Genomic DNA, 19070 nt, shown 5'->3' with positions numbered 1-19070 from the left:
AAGCCAATGAAACGTGAAGGAACATTGTGTCCCAGCGTTTACATTTATAAAACTCATTAAGGTAATTTCATATCTCCATAACGATATATATATATCCAGCTATAGGTCAATTCATATCTCCATATCGATATATATCACGATATAGGTCATTTCATATCTCCATAACAATAAATATATCAGCTATAGGTAATTTCATATCTCCATATCGATATATATCACGATATAGGTCATTTCATATCTCCATAACTATAAATATATCAGATATAGGTCATTTCATATCTCTATATCGATATTTATCACGATATAGGTAATTTCATATCGGTATATATCCAGCTATAGGTCATTTCATATCTCCATATCGATATATATCACGATATAGGTCATTTCATATCTCCATAACTATAAATATATCAGATATAGGTCATTTCATATCGCCATAACAATAAATATATCAGATATAGGTCATTTCATATCTCCATATCGATATTTATCACGATATAGGTAATTTCATATCGATATATATCCAGATATAGGTCATTTCATATCTCCATATTGATATATATCACGATATAGGTCATTTCATATCTCCATATCGATATATATCACAATATAGGTCATTTCATATCTCCATAACAATAAATATATCAGATATAGGTCATTTCATATCTCCATAACTATAAATATATCAGATATAGATCATTTCATATCGCCATAACAATAAATATATCAGATATAGGTCATTTCATATCTCCATATCGATATTTATCACGATATAGGTAATTTCATATCGATATATATCCAGATATAGGTAATTTCATATCTCCATATTGATATATATCACGATATAGGTCATTTCATATCTCCATAACAATAAATATATCAGATATAGGTCATTTCATATCTCCATAACAATAAATATATCAGATATAGGTCATTTCATAGCTACATATCGATATTTATCACGATATAGGTAATTTCATATCGATATATTTCCAGATATAGGTCATTTCATATCTCCATATCGATATATATCACGATATGTCATTTCATATCTCCATAACTATAAATATATCAGATATAGGTCATTTCATATCTCCATAACAATAAATATATCAGATATAGGTCATTTCATATCTCCATAATGATATATATCCAGATATGTCACTTCATATCTCCATAATGATATATATCCAGATATAGGTAAATTCATATCTCCATAACGATTTATATCCAGATATAGGTAATTTCATATCTCCATATCGATATATATCCAGATGTCTGAAAATTGGACATAAAAGTGTTAAGTGAAATTATAGTGATTTTCTTTTTTAATATAGGCCTTGCCTATATCACGATAGAAACACTATAGAAAAATACATACAATTCATATTGTTTTGACGATATATATCGTCATATTGCCCAGTCCTAACTCAAATAAAAGTCACGTTTACTTAAGTAAAAGTACAAAAGCATTAGAATCCAGACTACTTAAAGTAGACTACATAAAGCAAAAGTAATCATTATGCAGAATTGCCCATTTCAAAATAATATATATCGTATCATAAATTTGTATGCATTTATGTGTGCATCTCTTTAATGTTGTAGCTGGTAAAGGTGGAGCTAATTTTAACTACTTTATATACTGCTGGGTTGCTTAACCTATAATAATACACCATAATCTGAATCTGCAAAGTAACTACAGGTCTGATAAATGTAGTGGAGTAAAAAATGCAATACTTCTGTCAGAAATGTAGTACAATAGAAGTAAATCCTGAAATCCATTAAAATTGTACTGTTATTTCCACTTGCCATATGTCTCGATTTACCTATTTAATCAATGTTTAGACTGATGGAATAAATGTTTTGGGACAATGTAGTAGTCTTTGGTTAGTCTGTGTTTTATAGGTTGTACATGTCACTGTATAATACATACACTTGTCAAATTTAGACAACGTGTTGGTATTTAAAATATGTTTACTATTAAGGAGCATAAACTAGAAATACTCAAGTAAAGTACAATTACCTCAAAATTGTACTCAAGTACACCGCATCTTTTCAAACATGCACTTCTCATGATAAATGATTTGACCTTGCAGCAACAGGGACTCTCTAATCTCTATTTTGTAGCCAGGTTGTCATTTTAATGTCAGTGTGCAGGGAGTGTAAAGATTTATTGTTTATTGAGAAGTTTCCTGTTGACAAATAGCGGACTAATACACCTGAGACAGTTTGACACATTACAGCACCTACACTTACCTCCTTAAACATGAATACTGTATATAAATGCTCACTGTAATCCTATTGATGAATGATATCAGTGCAAATATGGAGTAAATTACCTATCACCATTAGAAAATAAATATTAAAATCATATTATAGACAAAAAAAAAGAGTTTTTAAACAGATTTTGCAACTGTGAAAGCTAATGAGGTACGAACATTAAAGGATTGGGTTGGTGATACTCTATATTCTATTATAATTAAAAGACAAGCAGCCAAAGCCTGATATAACTTATTCATCTGTGCCATTAAAACACATTAATGAGCCACATGACATGTTCCCTCAATGAACGTGAGCATTGTAGCTACAGTAGCCAGTTTGGCACAGAGAAACTCGGATTACAACACACACAGAGGGAGAGTGACTTCATTCTCTGCTCAGGTAGACATTACTCCCCTATAGCTTTACATAGGAAATAGTTGTTTGCTGCTATATTAGTGCTCTGGATATCGAATTTAGTGCCTTTTAATCCAATATTCACCCTCTTTTAGCTCTGTTGTTGTCTCTACCAATTCCCGAGGTAAATGTCTATGAACTGTGTTCACTAGCTAGTCGCTAACTGTGTCTTTCTGCTGTTTTAGATACAGACTGAAATGAAAATGTAAAATATCACCAGCCTCATCCTGTACACTGTTGGGTGTCTGAGAAGGATTTACTACGGCCTAAACAAAATTACATAACGGTATAAAATCGCAGCAGGATAGTCGACCAAAAAGTCCAACACAGAGGCTGTTTTTTTATTCGACCACCAGTCCCTTCTTCTTCTTCTTCCTCTTCACTCTGCCTTCTTCTCCTCGACATCAGGTTCACGCAGTGCGGCCCGTACGCTGCTCCACACCTCCGTGTACAGCAGCGTGCCCAGGAAGACCACCGCCGTGCCCACCCAGTGCCACACAGTGAAGGGGTTTTGGAAGTACATGATGGAGATGATGAGGCTGAGGAACTTTCTCAGGGTCACCACCAGGGTGACGGTCAGCGAGGCGCACTCTGTGGTCAGAATGAACACACCGCGGATGCACACATATCTGAAAAAAATGGTTAAAGTCTGTAACAAGAGTGTGAGAAAAAAACAAAAAAAACTGCCATTTAAATTAAACTTTAATTCCTCGACCGCTAGTGATATCAGTAGTTTTGTCGGTTTGTCTGTTTGTTAGCAGCATATTTGCAGGAATGTTGATTTCTTCACATAAATCTAACTACAAAGCGAGGAATCTCTGTCTTTCTGTACGTCCTTCACATATCTCAAGAACCGTTCATCCGAACGACTTTACACTTTAATTTGTCTAACCTATCTATTTTTTTTTACATTTAACAAAATATGCATGCTTTATTCAGTGTATTAGTGTTTAATGTTGTGTTAACATATGCAGAACTACAAGAACTTTGATTTAAAATTAGCAAAGTATCCAATCAGATAATAGTAAATGGGATTGATGCAATGCTTCTGTGACGTCGACGATGTGTCTCGCACTTAAGAATCTGAATTCAACACCAACTTTTGATGCTCGGCCCTTCAGACAAAAAAAAACAACCATTTGGAGCAAAAAAAAGTGATGCTGTTTGATCACCAGCACTAATTTTTGACTCCTTACTGTAAATTGAAGCAGCGTGTCTACTTGCAACCTATCGTCACAGGTTGGATGTGTCTATTGTGCCAGTTGGGAGTAGATGTCCAAAGAAGCAGAACAATACTGTATTTCACAAAAAGAAAGCACTGATAAGAGGAAAAAATTACATTTGTGTGTTGTTTTTCTATCCTTTTGTAACCTCTTGTTGAGGTTGGGCACCAATATAAATAGCTATAGAAACCAGTGAGGTTAACTTGACAGGATACTGTGTGATGACGTTGATCAGCAGGTAGAGCCACATTATCGGCATAGTCAGTCCAACCACAGGAACAACTGTAGGAGCTGAGAGAGAGGAGAGATTTATTCACATCTGTGAGTAAAGATACAAAATGTAAACTTTCCTGAATGAATCCTGATGGCACTCACTGCTCTGACTGAAGTAGACACCGTGGTTGTAGATGTCTGTGGAGAGAAGCAGGAAGCCCGGCAGAGGCAGGCAGTGCTATAAAAGGGACAAAAAAACAATATTATTCCCAAGAGAGAATATTTCCCAACAGCTCAAATGAAGCTTGAATCTCCCCTGAAGCTGTTTGGATCTTTTGGGAGTGTCCTGCAAGTCGGAACAGAGAGAAAGCTCACATTGTAGAATAGGGCTTCCTTGGAGTGTTTTTTTCCGTACTGCTTGTACAACGTCTCCTGGAAGATGCCCATCCTCGCAGACATCAGCAGAGCAAACGTCAACATGGCGATACCTGAATGGACAGAAATCAACAACGCTTAGTGTTAAATCTATGTGAATATCTCTCTAGTTATCTATCTATCATAGAAAGAGGTGAAATATTCAGCTGTTTAATGAATTATCTAGTCATTTATTATGCAATAATGACAAAAATGATCTTTAGCTTAGCTGCTTTTCTCTCTTTCGTTTTGGAAAGAGTCATTTTGGACTGTTGGCTGAAAAACAAGCAATTTGAGGACGTCACTGTAGGAACGATTTATTTGTTGTTTTACTAATAATAAGTAGTATTGTTTGATTTATTATTATTATATTCGATTTTTGATAGTGTTTTCTTTTGCTAGTTATTTGTTTAGTTTGGTATATTTCGTTTTTTTCGTTTGGTACCCGAAACTCACCTATAAGCCAGTGCATGAATGCATGAAAGCCTTCCTCTTCTGATCCCTCATTGGCCACATTCTGCACAAACAAAATGACAAAAAGCATTACAAAAAATATTACAGGTCAAGACTGAGTATTCATAGAGAGAGTTAGTCTTGGATTAAAGAAATTACTGCATAGAAATACTAGAATAATGCAACATGTTCTGCCGAGGACTCACCACTTGTTTGGCAGACATGATGGTGCAGATGAAGATACCAGCTGAGATTAAAGCTATAGACAGATATTTACTAAATGAATACCTGCAGGGGGAGAAGAAGGTCAGACACCAATATCTACAACCAAACTGCATATTGAAGCTTTTAAACCTGCAGACATTTTTCATCTATACAAGTAGAGTTTTTCCGATACCAGTATCGGAAAAAGCGTCCGATACTGCCCAAAATTCGGTATCGGCGAGTACGCCAGTCTATGCACCAATCCGGTACCATAATTTATTAACCCAGAAAAAAATCAACTTGTTTATCAATTCTTCTACGCTGCTACAAAACAGCAGCCCTCACTGTATTGTCGCCCTGGATGTATCATGCCTGCCACTGGCAACTACTGTTTTAGAGCAGTGAAGAAGAACTGACTGCAGGTAGTTTGTCACGTGACGATAGCAAACAATAACCGTGCGGTGCTAGTGGAGAGTATAAAGGTAGTCAGAGCGAGGAAAATGCCAGCAATTTGGCAATATTTTACAGTGGAAAATCCAACAAGTAAAACTGTATGTATTTGTTCATGTTTTACAGGGTTTAACCTGAACCAGGCCATAAAACAAAGATAGTAATGACATCACATCCATACATGGTCAGAAGTAAACAGCTGTTTGCTACTACTATTACTACTACTAATGATAATAACAATATATATTATTAATATAATGTATATTTTTTAATCATGGTGCTATCGGATCAGTACTTGATATCGGCCATACCACAAGTTCAGGTATCAAAATCGGCATCGGAAAGGAAAAAATGATATCGTAACATCTCTACATTCAAGCTCTGAAGTATTATTGTTGGCAGAGGAAGTACCTTTTCTTCAGGATGATTATTCCCAGTATCATGTTTGCGATTAATGATCCCTGCAGAGAAACAAGACAGAGATCAGCCTGAGGTGGAGGTGACGGATGGAGGTGAGGGGATAAAAGGGAAAATTCAAAACTGAAGGTGAAAAGCAGACAAACAACAGGTCTTACCGATCTGAAGATCATGTGTAACGGCATGGCGATGTTGAAGTTGAGAGCGTAGTTGTTGATCACACTGACTGTGAAGAACATGGTCACCATGATCACATAGTTACTGGGAAAAAAAGGGAACATAACAGGTTTGTTTTAGCATCCGTTCTTTATCTTTACCTGCAGCGGGAAGTTCAAACCCCGTTGATGACTTTTTACCTTAGAGGGATCGCTGGCTTCTTCCTCCCAAAGTTTGTTTCAAAGATGAATCCTTCTAATGCGATGAAAACAAACTGAGCGAAGGTGACGATGTTTCCACATCCTGGAAACTGTCTGAAGGACAAAACAACAGAACATATACAGATTTAAAGATGTTTAGCTTTAAATGATGAAGTTGCAAAACACGGACCACCATAAAACCGGCCAAGACAAGATGTTTATATTTATATTACATGGGATCATTTGAACATTTATTGATATTGTTGATCGTGTTGTTATTGATTTGGTTGTTCATTTACTTCACAACAAGTAGTTGCCGGCACTTACCATTAATCTCAGCGTATTTTTACTGATGTGGCCCTGATCTTTATTTCATATATTTTCTTAGACCTCTTTGAGTTGAATGGAGACCAATGCACTCCTAATGAATAATCCATATTTTGTAATACATTCATCCACTTACTTGTATTTATATTTAACTGTGTTTAAGTAACTCCAGTGCAGACCTCCTTTGTGCCCTGCAGAAGCTAATGAGGATCCAGTAAATAAACAAATAATAAAATAACCAGTGCCCTCATTTGTACTTTGAAAAAACTACATGTACATTATTATGCTAGTTACATGAGTACCTCAATAGTTTCCACCTCTGGTAATGCATCACTCCACAGTAACTACACTTCATATGTGAAAAATCATTTGAGAAACTGTTTATTGGTTCAATAACCACACATTAAATACCTTATAGTTATTTTTACTGATGTGGTCCTGATCTTTATTTCATATATTTTCTTAGACCTCTTTGAGTTGAATGGAGACCAATGCACTCCTTATGAATAATCCCTATTTTTTAATACATTCATTCACTTACTTAAACACAGTTAAATATAAATAAAAGTAACTCCAGTGCAGACCTCCTGTTGTGCCCTGCAGAAGCTAATGTGGAACAAACTTCCAGATGAGATCAAAGATGCATCATAGACTCAAGACCAAACTGTTCTCAGACGCTTTTTATTAATTGATCAAATGCTGCACTTTACTGTCTTTTGATTGTTTTTATTATCCTTTTAATTTTTTTCTTTTAACTTATACTTTTATATTCTTTTATTTGTTTTTATCTTATGCACTTTGTGCTCTTTTATCTTGCTTTTATATATGTAAAGCACTTTGAATTGCCCTTGTGTATGAAATGTGCTATATAAATAAACGTGCCTTGCCTAATGAGGATGTATTAAAATAAACAAATACTCAAATAACCAGTGTCCTCATTTGTACTTTGATTGAACTACATGTACATTATAATGCATTACTATCACATGAGTACATCAATAGTCACTTTTCCACCTCTGGTAATGCATCACTCCACAGTAACTACATTTCATATGTGGATACATATGATAAGTTACAGCAGTGAAAACTTGAATGCAGTGAAGTCGACAGGAGTTCATTAACAACCTAAGTTAGTCACTGACCTTACAAGCAGCTCCAGAGACACCACATTGCTGCAGCATCCAACAAACACCAGAACCATAGCAGAACCAGGACCCATGGTGGTTTCACTGGTGGTGACAACAACTCTGTAGAAAATGTGTCACTTAATAACGCGTTGCTCTGATCGGTGCATATCTGCAAATAAGCAGGAGATCTTCTGCCTCAACACAAACTCAGCTGAACACGTCTGAATCTGAAATTGAGGGACACTTCCGTACCGCGGGGGCTCATGGGAGTTGCAGTTCCTCCCTGATATAACGGGTAAAAAGGTACGCAGTGTCGCTAATGTTCTCTGTAGTTATGGCAATATTACACATTAAATATATATGTTGTCTGGCGGCAATAGTAGGTGTAAATATGAGTGAAATATGCGAAAAACAACGTAAATTAATGAGTTAACGGCGCAATGACTGCGCAGTCGTGACGCAGGGGAACGTTCACGAACGCGCATGCGCAGATTAGTAGCGTGTTTAAACTATGTGAAGAGCTGTCACTCTGCTGGAATCTCTGGGTACCAGAAAAAACAAACAGACCACAAAATAGCTCTACACTGCTTTCTTTGGACCACACCTACACTAATATACTATGTCAAGATAAGATAAGAGATAAGATAAGATATTCTTTTATTAGTCCCACAGTGGGGAAATGTGCAGTGTACAGCAGCAAAGGGGATAGTGCAAAAAACAGGATGCATCAGCTAACACAGTAAAAAAAGAGCTTAACAAAGTGTAACAAAATATAAACCATTTAAATAGAAGGAAGTATACAAATAGGAGCAGAATATACAGTATTGACAATAAACAGACAAAATTGCACAAGTGTAAAATGATATTGCACAGTGAGAATGAAATGAAATTCCACCTGAAAATATTGCACAGTATGAATTACACCTGAGTAGTAATAATGATAATGATATTGCACAGTCATTATACAGTGAAGTGCAGTTATTGTCAGTTTTTGGTGTGTAAGTGTAAGTGATCTACTGGGAGCAGTGCTGGTTGTGGAGTCTGACAGCTGCAGGAAGGAAGGACCTGCGATAGCGCTCCTTCACACACATTTGTAAGTAAAAGTTGCAATACCGCAATATAAAAGTATAATAAAAGTAGAAGTCCTGCATTCAAAATTATTCTTATAATATAATATATATATATATATATATATATAATATTCTAAAAACTATTTACAACATATCTTTTTTTTTAATGAAAGTGCTGCAGTTTAGTGCAAAAGTTTACAGTATTATTAGATAGATAGATAGATAGTAACTTTATTGATCCCGAGGGAAATTCAGGTTTCCAGCATCACAGTTCCATAGTGCAAAACATGTTAGTAAAAAGGCAGTAAAAAAGTTAGTAGGGCAAAGTACCAAAGAATATACCAGATATAAAAATACAAGGAGATGAAGAAAACTGTTAAAACTGAATATAGTGCAGGGTAACAGCTGTGATACAGAACTATTAAAAGAGTGAATATAGTGCAGAAGAGACTGTTAAAAATTAGTATAATTTAAGTAAAAAGAATATGTTCAATTTACAAAATAGAAAAAAAGAAGAATAAAGAGTAGCCTACGAGTGTAAAGTTAAAAGTAGTACAAAATTAATTAAAATTGTACTGATAACAACATCCACAGATTGTGTGTGATATGTGAAGATTGCACCAACAACAACTGCAACATAGACGATCTTTGGTGGAATTACGTGGCGTGCGTGGCTCCGGACCACGTAACGTAACGTCAACGTCACCAACAACCCGCTAGCTCCGCTCTCATCTCTCTACTCTTCATGCTACTGTTGCATCGCTAACGGAAGAAAAGCAGCTGGTTTGAGTCGTTAACGAGCTTTATGTTGTCTGATAAATTATCCTGCTGCCGCCAAAATGATCTCACTCACGGATTCACAAAGTAAGGCGGGTTTTATGTCTCTCCGTGTCGTTGTTTGTGTGTATAAACCGTAAAAACCCGGTTAGTTATCTGAACATTATGAGGATAGCAGCTCTAACACCATTGGCTGAGAGCGTCCTGACGTCACGTAGCTGCACGTCACTATTAAGGGTTTTAAATTAAGAAATAACTAATTTGTTTTCTTCTCTTAATATGCATTTATGGTATCAACTACTTTGTTTTACTTGATTTATTAATAATTTATCTATTAACATATTAGTTACCGTCAATTACCTAAATCACCAGGTTTTAAACTTGGTCTGTGTAAAATATACCAAAGTATATTTATAGAAATATGGAAATGCAAATGTGTAATTATTTGTATTGTCATTAAATTACTATAATGATTATAGCTGTCAGACTCCACAACCAGCACTGCTCCCAGTAGACCACTTGCACACCAAAAAACTTCATTCATTCATTCATTCATTCATTCTCACTGTGCAATATCATTTTCCACTTGTGCAATTTTGTTAAAAGTCTGTTTATTATCAATACTGTATATACTGCTCCTATTTTTATACTTCCTTCTATTTAAATGGTTCATATTTTGTTACACTTTGTTTAGCTCTTTTTTCTGTGTTAGCTGATGCATCTTGATTTTTGCACTATCCCCTTTGCTGCTGTACACTGCACATTTCCACACTAATATCTTATCTTATTAATTGATTGTAATTGATTCAATTTCAGCACTAGTTTACACCGAATGTAGTTTTACATTGCCGTGATATATTGAATTTTCTGGAAAACATCATTTGAGAAACTGTTTATTGGTTCAATAACCACCCATTAAATACCTTACAGATCAAATTACTGTGTCTCATAGATGCAAAGATCATTTAAAAATCCAATATTATCATTAAGCAGTCCTACTTAGTGCAAAATAGCCCACAATAAGCGGATACAGCCAGTATGATACATACACAGAACACTTGAATTACAATATCCTGAAAGGATATTATGGAATTTTTGCCCAATGATTCCAAAACTATTCGGCCTACTGCCACTTTAAACCAGCCCTGCTGACAAGTCATGGTACCACATTGTTGTTATAATAACGGTTTTGTTTCTTACAGAAATCGGGATGGGGCTGACGGGGTTTGGTGTGTTTTTCCTCTTCTTTGGGATGGTGCTGTTTTTTGATAAAGCTCTCCTCGCCATTGGAAATGTGAGTTGGTCAATAACACTACTGCCACACTGCGTGACAGTCAAACATCTCCCTCACCTGTGTTGCTTGTTGTGCAGATCCTCTTCGTCTCAGGCCTGTCCTTCGTCATCGGCCTGGAGCGAACCTTCAGATTCTTCTTCCAGAAACACAAAGTAAAAGCCACCAGCTTCTTCCTGGGAGGAGTGTTGGTGGTTCTGATCGGCTGGCCGATCATCGGAGTCGTTCTTGAGATCTACGGTTTCTTCCTTTTATTCAGGTCAGCTCAAACAGAAAGAAATATCTTTATCATCAATGTCCTGAATCAATGTGGATTATTTTGGTCTCACCTCATTCTGTCTCTTTCTCTAACAGAGGGTTCTTCCCGGTGGCGGTGGGCTTCATCAGACGAGTACCTGTGCTCGGTTCTTTGCTCAGTTTACCAGGGATCAGTAAAGTAAGTATCATGACAATCAATGAATCACAAATTGAATGGCCAAAATCTTCTATCCCGATATCGGTCATTTCATATCTCAATAACAATATATATCACGATATAGCATGTTTTCCAGTAATTCAATAAATAAAGTCTATATGAAATAACCACATGGTAAAGCCTATTTTTGTATACTCTTGTGTGAATTAAATACTTGACAAATGAAAAGTATCTTCTCATTTTAAGAACTTGAGTGCAAAATGAACACAACAGTTTTAAGTGAAATTGTAGAGAAAAAAATAAATAGATAAATATAGACTATATCACGATAGAAATGATACAGAAAAATATATACGATAGACATTTTTATACCGTTTTGACGATGTATATCATCATATTGCCCAGCCCCAATAGTAATATCATATATGACAAAAAAAAAGCATAAAATCATCACATTTTAGAAGCTGGAACCAGAAACAATCGACTAATCCATTAATCAAGTAATCATTGCAGCTATATTTATGCCATTACAGAGATTTCCCTTAGCAGCCGACTCCAGTCTCAATCTCCTGAATTTCCCCAAATACTTAAACATACCAGCAGGGAAGACTGTCCATGTTTACGGCTGTATTACTATGCAAGATTCAAGCCTCTGCAAGTTAGATCTGCAAGACTAATAACTAAAACCAATATCTGACAGGAAAATAGGAAATCATTCTGAAAACGATCAATAAGTGTCTGAAAACGCTGAACAGTACTGCAAAGTAAACCTAGTTTTTAGCTGACCTGTATAAAAAGGCATGAAAGTTAAAGGTGTTATTGATAACATTGATATCTTTCATCCAATAAATATCACATTCTCCCTCCGCCGCTCCATTGCATTTACTTCACAACAAGTCGTTGCCGGCTCTTACCGTCAATCTCAGCCATTTATCTGTTTTTTTTCCACACTAACTGACGACCCAGAGATACCAACCTCGTTTTACTATCGGCTCACAAGCCTTGATAGAAGCGGGAACCAAACGTCAGATATCTCACACAGAGATAAACAAAACATACATTTTCAACCCGTCAAAAGTTTTTAAATGATTAATTCACAATCATAATGTTTTTCCAGGAAAAGCCATACTTTCATTCTGCACCTTTTGTAAAGGCTCTGTGGATGTATTATTATTTATTTTTTAATATTTGTCCACATGAAAATTGATTATTGTTCAGTCATTAAGACCTTTAATTATACCCCCGAGACAACGTAGTCGGGGTTATATAGCGCTCCGCGTGTCCTTCCGTCCGTACATCCTTCCGTCCGTTTCGTTTCTGGAGCAGAACTTGGAATCTATTTAACTTAGGAACTTCAAATTTGGTATGATGGTTGACAGTGTGGTGTAGTTGTGCGTTTTGGGGGTTAGAAGTCCCAAAATGTTTGAAATTTTGGCCAAAAAATGACTTTTTCGACTTCAAATAAGCTAGAAGTTGAGATCATTTAGTTAATCTGTGCTGTCTTTGTGAAACCTTTTTGAATTATTGGGTACAAAGGTTTATAGGAAGGCTTTCACTGAGTGTTGACAGTCTGAGAACAGAGTCTCTGTTGTACTGAACACTTAGAGTCTGTTGTCTGTGTGAGACCTTTGTAAGTTTATGAAGACTGTCGGCATCCAGGATCAGTTATAAAAACCTCATTGCGTCTTCAGGGAAAACTTTCAGTGGTTTCAAATGAACCGTCTCACAGATATCTTCCTCTTTCTCTTCCTCTTTTTCTCCCTCTTTTCTCCCTCCCTGAGCTCTAAACTTTGTTTGCATTTAATGTCTTTGTCTGATTCAGTATAAATTGTAAAAACAAATGCAGCTTATAAATAACTCTGTTGTCTTATTCTCTTTCAGCTGGTGGATAAAATTGGCGAGAGCAACACGATGGTATAACAGAGGACTGGTTTTGTATCGGAGGAGAGTTTCAGTATTTATCATAGTTTCTAATAGTGACTGTATATTTTGGTCGTTGCCACTCCAGAACTGTGAATCCAAACAACGTGTAATCTGTTGACGTTTGACTGATATCATGATGTTTTGTATCCGACTGCCAAGAGATTTTTTGATTATTTTAAAAGCTGGAAGCAGGTCTCCCATTTTGTATCATTCCTGTTTGATATTTATGGACTGATAACTGGGATCACTGGATTAACTCTCCTCCAGATTGTGTGCCTGAACAGTCACTGAGAGCTTTTTTATTATTGTAAAGTCGATGAAGTGTTACTGGAATTTTGTACATTCAAAATAAATAATGTTGAGCTAAATGTGTTTTGGGCAAAGAAACCTGAACTGTTGTGGAAAAGGTTTAAGAAGCTTACTGTAACTGTTTTACTGTAACTTTTGTAAGTGCATACTTGGAATAAAGTGTGTCTTTTATAAAATTGTGTTTCATTCTTTTGCTGCAGAGATCCCTGGATTCAAATACGTCATGCATTAACTCCCAGTACTTCAGGGTAACGGTGTCCTTCTCAACAAAGAGCCTTTGATTGGATCACATACACAACATTTCATCTCCTGTCTGAGAAGTCAGAGATGACTAAAAGTTTCAGTTCACGTTACATTTGAATTAAATCATGTCTTTGATAATTAAAATGTAGGTTTATCCCTCCTCTTATTTTCTTATTTGCTGTAATAATATAGTCATTATAGAGTAACACTTAGTACATTTACTCAAGTACTGTACTTAAGTACAATTTTGAGGTACTTGTACTTTACCTGAGTGTTTCCATTTGATGTAACTTTATACTTCTACTCCACTACATTTCAGGTGCAAATATTTTACCTTTTACTCTACTACACTTATTTGTTACTTCTTAATACAAATTATAAACCAACTAATAAATTATGATGCACCTGTGATTGGTCAAAGTCTCCCATCACTGGCTAGATTTAAAGCCTGAAAACAGAGCCATGAGGAGGTGCAGAAGTCTAGTTTTCTCTCAGAACACTTGAATTACAATATGCTGAAAGGTTATTATGGAATTTTTGCCCAATGATGCCAGGAATATATACAGCCTACTGCCACTTTAACAAGTTATAAAAAACTAATATGACAATATGACACAGGCAGCTTTTTATGGAAAGCATCAACACCCTCCCCTCAAGGCCTCAGGCCTCATGCAGGTGTCTACGCCCACGTACTCTACCAACACGCTGTCATCACGTCAACTTTCATTCATAAAATGTCACCAGTGTCGTCATCACGCGGTGACCCCGTGAAGAGACGTGAGAGTCTTAAAAAGTTTAAATCTCTCTCAGTGTGTGTCTGTGATTAATGAGCAGAGACAGTTTTAACAACACCTGTCACTCTCGTCAATTATAGAAGTAATTAAGTTACCAATTAGCCTCATCAATGACGCTGTATAATGAGGTGATTTACATTGATAATGTAGCAGTGACAGAGGAAGCACTAATCACACATTTAGCCTGCAGAAGAGCACAACACATACCATTAACGGTAAGCATTTTATTATTATTATTATGATTATTATTATTATTAGGGTATTAGTAGTTGTTGTTTTTGTATTTTGTCAGTATTTTGCACTATTTTCCTTCCATACCTTACACTTTTCCAGATATCTGTGAAGTCAGAGATGAATGAAAATTGAGTTTATTTAATTGAGTTATAATTAAAATATCAATTTAAACAGCAACACTTTACTTTAAGTGACCATATTTAGAATAAGTACTTAATGAAGAGCTTGTAAGACACTGAAATGAAGATGTAAGTATAAATAAGAGTTAATTAATGTATTTGTCAACAAGTATAACTCCTGTGTGTAAACAGATAATGAATCACAATATAGTAAAATACATTTGAAACTATAATATTAATATGTCTTCATAGGAGAAATTATAACTCTTGACAAATGCTGTACATTAATAAACACTTTAAATGTCCTTATATCTGATTATAACTACATCATATTGTGTTATTCCTTTTCTTCTATTCTGTTATCATTAGTAGCAATATTAGTGTTATTTTTAATTAAACTAAATCTCGTTGCAGAGTTCAACAATGTCTCTAATAGTCACGTTGCTTGTGATGACATTGGTTACTGGGTGTTGGAGTTCACCACAGGTTGGTTTTCTATCATGGTTGAGCTGAATTTAAATAAACACATTAAAACCTAATTATGAGATAAACCTAATGATGATCTTTTGCACCACGTTTCAGCGGAGGAACTGGACTCCTCAGGCCATCTTATACCTAAAAGGAGCACGTAAGAATTTGCAGATGCAATTTAAAACTGTAGTAGGTTTTGAGCTGCTTGTCTTGTCAAATGAAGAGAAAACAGCGTTGAATGTTGATGTTTTACAGAAGGACACCGCTCAGTGCTGCAGCGCACCAGCAGAGAGGAAGGGGATACTTTTCATATAAGTGAGTGATATGTGATGCTCTGCAGCTAATAAATAAAAAATAAAATAGTTATGTATGTCTAATAAGTGTTACATTATAAAGAGTTTAGCTACAAGTTGTAACTAATGAATTTCTTAATGGTGAATAAATGATACGAGCTGTTTACGTTAGAACTGCAGACTTCCATTGTTGTAAAAAACGTTTTAATTTCAGATATGACCACATGAATTTCCCTTTGTGGGATAATAAAGTTGACCTTTGACCTTTGAGATAATTTTCTAACTTTTGGCTTAACGTTGGCTCATTAAGAGTGAAAAATTCATTACCCTAAATTACTTTATTAACATACTGTATTGATACATATCATCATCTTTTAGATACGCCTTTATTTTCAAAGCTTGAAGGACTTTATATTTAGGCTTTTTATTAGAAAGAATAGATTTGTTTTTCATTTAAATAACTGGAATAGTCCACCAATAAAATTGTCAGATCATATTTTAGTCGTGTTTTTGTTGATATAAATGTAACAGATTGTGTTAAATGGGCATAATGATATCGTCTCATATCGATCACAGAATGAATTGAATCAAATCAATATGGTATCGTGACAGATTTTGTATCGTTGTCCAAAGAATCTATATAATATCTTATTGTGATGAAACTTGTGATTTACACCCCTAATTTATAGCCCAAGACTTGACTATTGACTATTAACGACTTAGCAGAAAGACAGATGTTTCACAACCTGGCAACTCAAAAGGTGCTACTGTTAATGAGTTATACCTGATCTATAAAGTATTCATTAACCATTAATAAAGGCCATTAATTACACTATTACTTGCATGACTAGTCTGCATCCTGTTCCCATCTGAAATACTGTCGTCAACAAAATTACATTACTATTTTATATTTACATATGTTTATATTTATTTTAACTGCACTATTTTATGCCTTAGATTATCATTTTGCTTGTGCTTTTACTTGTGTGATTTCCCCTTTTATACATAAATATTGTATGAGCATTGTTGAAGGAACCTGAGACCAACGATTTTTATTGCCAACAAATGACAAATAAAGAACCTTGAACCTTGATTTTTAAATATAATTTCCTTTTTAAATGTCTTTGCTCTGCATCTCTGCAGTGACTCACAACCAACGCAGCAGTGATGGACCTGGGTCATCTTTGTCTTCCATTCTTCTGGAGCTTCTGCAGCGAGCTGTGGAAGAAGGTAAACACACTGAAAACTATCACCAACACAGTCTTTTAAAGATTTTTGTTCCACTTCTTTTATGAAAATCTATTTTCTTCCTCAGGTAGAGGCAACCCAGATGATTACCCAGATGAACAAGACCTGATTTTGAACTATTTGTGAAGAATTTTTTTCTTTTCTTTTCTTATATTTCTAATTATGTTTTCTTATGCATATTCCTTGTCGCTGTTTGAGTTTACTTGTAATCAAATGTGCTAAATAAATAAATTCACTTGCCTTGTCGGTGAGCTGCAACATGGAGGGGTTTCCTTTTACAGACGCACAACTTGACATCGATTAAGAACAACAACAAAAATGAAGTCTGGTTCAGCTTGCGGCAACAATTAAGTCATTCACACCACACAAGTGATTAACACCATGCTAAACATCACTCAGTCATTCATCATCACACTGTCTGAGAGAGGCGGCCCAGTCAGTTTGATGGAAATGGCAGCTTGAACCTGCCGTGACTGAGTCAAAAAAAGGTCACCAGCTTTTTTAGACACATAAATCTGAATAAAAGCTAATTTCTATAAGCGTATGGTTCCTAAATAAACAACTATTTAGCTTTAGAAGATGTTAAATGTGATCGGCACTGACTGGAGGTCACGCATGAGCTGAACATTTACATTTTGTCCTTTAAAAGATCTTAAACAATAAAGATTGTTTACAATAAACGTTATCGGACATGTCAGATCTGATAAATGTGGGAAATATCAAATTATATATAGACTGGCAGAGGTGGGACCAAGTCATTGTTTTGTAATTCACAAGTCTTTGCACTCAAGTTCCAAGTCCTAAACTTTGAGTTTTGAGTCCTAAACAATGTGCTCTTCACCAAATGACACCATTTTAACGACAGAGTTATAATATATTAAATTTACAAAAATCATGAATGCTTTTTCAATTTGTTTAAACAATAGCAACTGAACTTAATCCTTAAAAAAAGATCTTGGGAATTAAGTGTCGACTTGCTGGGAATGAATAGAGTTAATGTTAGTTGATTCAGGAAATGAAGTGAATTGTGGCACACTTTTTAAATAACATACGTCTTAATCTTTGGGCTAGGGGGGTAAGATAGCAAGTATTTTCAAGTTAAAAGGCTCCAAGTCCAAGTGAAGTCACGAGTCATCGATGTTAAAGGTATAATACGCAAAGAATATACTAAAAAACAATGTTCTATACATTGTTTTTAGATACAAAAATAAACCCTCTCAATCATGACTTATGTCAGATACAAAGCGGCAATATTTCACGGATGAGAACGGTTTGGCCAACTTTGAATGCGGTGTGTTTTTACAGGCAGCAACCTACAACAGTTACATATTATACCTTTAAAGTCCAAATCGTGTTGCAAGTCTTTTTGATTTTGTCAAGTCGTGTCCAAAGTCATAAAATTTGTGACTCGAATCCACAGCTCTGTGGACTCGTATTTTGCATCATCATGCACCATATTAAACCTGTTATTCAAGGATATCTATACTCCATGACTATAGTTCCCCTACATGTGATCGATGTCAGTGTAAACATTATGCACATGTCTATCCTTAGAGTTATTTAAGGACGTACATAGATACGGATGGACAGAGATATTATATATTACTGTTCACAGTTTTATTCCTGATCTCTCCTTCACTCTCTCTTTCTGTACGAGAACAACATTATAGCTTTTGTCACCTTGTTAGCAAGACGAGTGATATTAAATGTCCAAATGTCCCTCTCATTCTCATTAGAATAGACTCATTAAAGGTCTCATCTAATTAAAAAAAGACTTGAACTAAAGCTTTTATCAGGAGTTCATCCACTGACACAGATTAATGACTAATAGAGCTTCCTGTCTGTGATAACACATACAAAAAGATTTTTGACTGTAGGGCTGTGAATCAGAAAATACACCCACATCCCAGTAAAATCCCCTCAGGAGCTTTCACGGGTGTTTTAGGATTTATATAATAATTACTTTAACCTTTTAGATAAAACCTTCAGGGCACCCGTCTCTGTTCCCTTCACTACTGAATAA

General features: G+C 35.4%; 3 protein-coding genes across 3 annotated transcripts; 2 read left to right on the top strand and 1 right to left on the bottom strand.

Annotated features, from left to right (window-relative positions):
• Positions 1 to 2163: 2163 nt before the first annotated feature.
• On the bottom strand, positions 2164 to 8335 carry slc35b4 (solute carrier family 35 member B4). The gene is made up of 10 exons (XM_074632398.1): positions 7876 to 8335; positions 6407 to 6520; positions 6209 to 6311; positions 6045 to 6094; positions 5186 to 5267; positions 4983 to 5043; positions 4488 to 4600; positions 4275 to 4350; positions 4115 to 4190; positions 2164 to 3305 (listed from the first exon to the last, which is right to left on the bottom strand). The coding sequence occupies exons 1-10, from the start codon at positions 7950 to 7952 to the stop codon at positions 3056 to 3058; spliced, it is 1002 nt and encodes a 333-aa protein (XP_074488499.1). The 5' UTR covers positions 7953 to 8335; the 3' UTR covers positions 2164 to 3055.
• Positions 8336 to 9628: 1293 nt separating this feature from the next.
• On the top strand, positions 9629 to 13821 carry golt1bb (golgi transport 1Bb). The gene is made up of 5 exons (XM_074632397.1): positions 9629 to 9794; positions 10910 to 11001; positions 11079 to 11257; positions 11353 to 11434; positions 13295 to 13821. Exons 1-5 carry the CDS (start codon positions 9770 to 9772, stop codon positions 13331 to 13333), a joined length of 417 nt encoding a protein of 138 aa, XP_074488498.1. The 5' UTR covers positions 9629 to 9769; the 3' UTR covers positions 13334 to 13821.
• Positions 13822 to 15458: 1637 nt separating this feature from the next.
• Positions 15459 to 17255, top strand: LOC141767071 (spexin prohormone 1-like). The gene is made up of 5 exons (XM_074634318.1): positions 15459 to 15521; positions 15618 to 15663; positions 15762 to 15821; positions 16943 to 17029; positions 17115 to 17255. Exons 1-5 carry the CDS (start codon positions 15459 to 15461, stop codon positions 17171 to 17173), a joined length of 315 nt encoding a protein of 104 aa, XP_074490419.1. The 3' UTR covers positions 17174 to 17255.
• Positions 17256 to 19070: the final 1815 nt, after the last annotated feature.

Source organism: Sebastes fasciatus, chromosome 4 (assembly GCF_043250625.1).
Source record: "Sebastes fasciatus isolate fSebFas1 chromosome 4, fSebFas1.pri, whole genome shotgun sequence".
NCBI classification, from domain to species: domain Eukaryota; kingdom Metazoa; phylum Chordata; class Actinopteri; order Perciformes; family Sebastidae; genus Sebastes; species Sebastes fasciatus.
The sequence above is the reverse complement of the archived record's forward strand: the minus strand, read 5'-3'. Positions and strand labels throughout refer to the sequence as shown.

Bases quoted from the DNA above. Each gene is read 5' to 3' on its own strand.
- slc35b4 (XM_074632398.1), bottom strand. From the start codon at position 7,952: ATGGGTCCTGGTTCTGCTATGGTTCTGGTGTTTGTTGGATGCTGCAGC. The intron at 5,044-5,185 runs GTGAGTCCTCGG...TTGTTTGTGCAG, and splicing joins TCATGTCTGCCAAACAAGTG to AATGTGGCCAATGAGGGATC. The intron at 4,351-4,487 runs GTGAGCTTTCTC...TCCCTTTTATAG, and splicing joins AGGAAGCCCTATTCTACAAT to CACTGCCTGCCTCTGCCGGG.
- golt1bb (XM_074632397.1), top strand. From the start codon at position 9,770: ATGATCTCACTCACGGATTCACAAA. The intron at 11,002-11,078 runs GTGAGTTGGTCA...CTTGTTGTGCAG, and splicing joins CTCTCCTCGCCATTGGAAAT to ATCCTCTTCGTCTCAGGCCT. The intron at 11,258-11,352 runs GTCAGCTCAAAC...TTTCTCTAACAG, and splicing joins GGTTTCTTCCTTTTATTCAG to AGGGTTCTTCCCGGTGGCGG.
- LOC141767071 (XM_074634318.1), top strand. From the start codon at position 15,459: ATGTCTCTAATAGTCACGTTGCTTGTGATGACATTGGTTACTGGGTGT. The intron at 15,522-15,617 runs GTTGGTTTTCTA...ACCACGTTTCAG, and splicing joins GGTGTTGGAGTTCACCACAG to CGGAGGAACTGGACTCCTCA. The intron at 15,822-16,942 runs GTGAGTGATATG...GCATCTCTGCAG, and splicing joins AGGGGATACTTTTCATATAA to TGACTCACAACCAACGCAGC.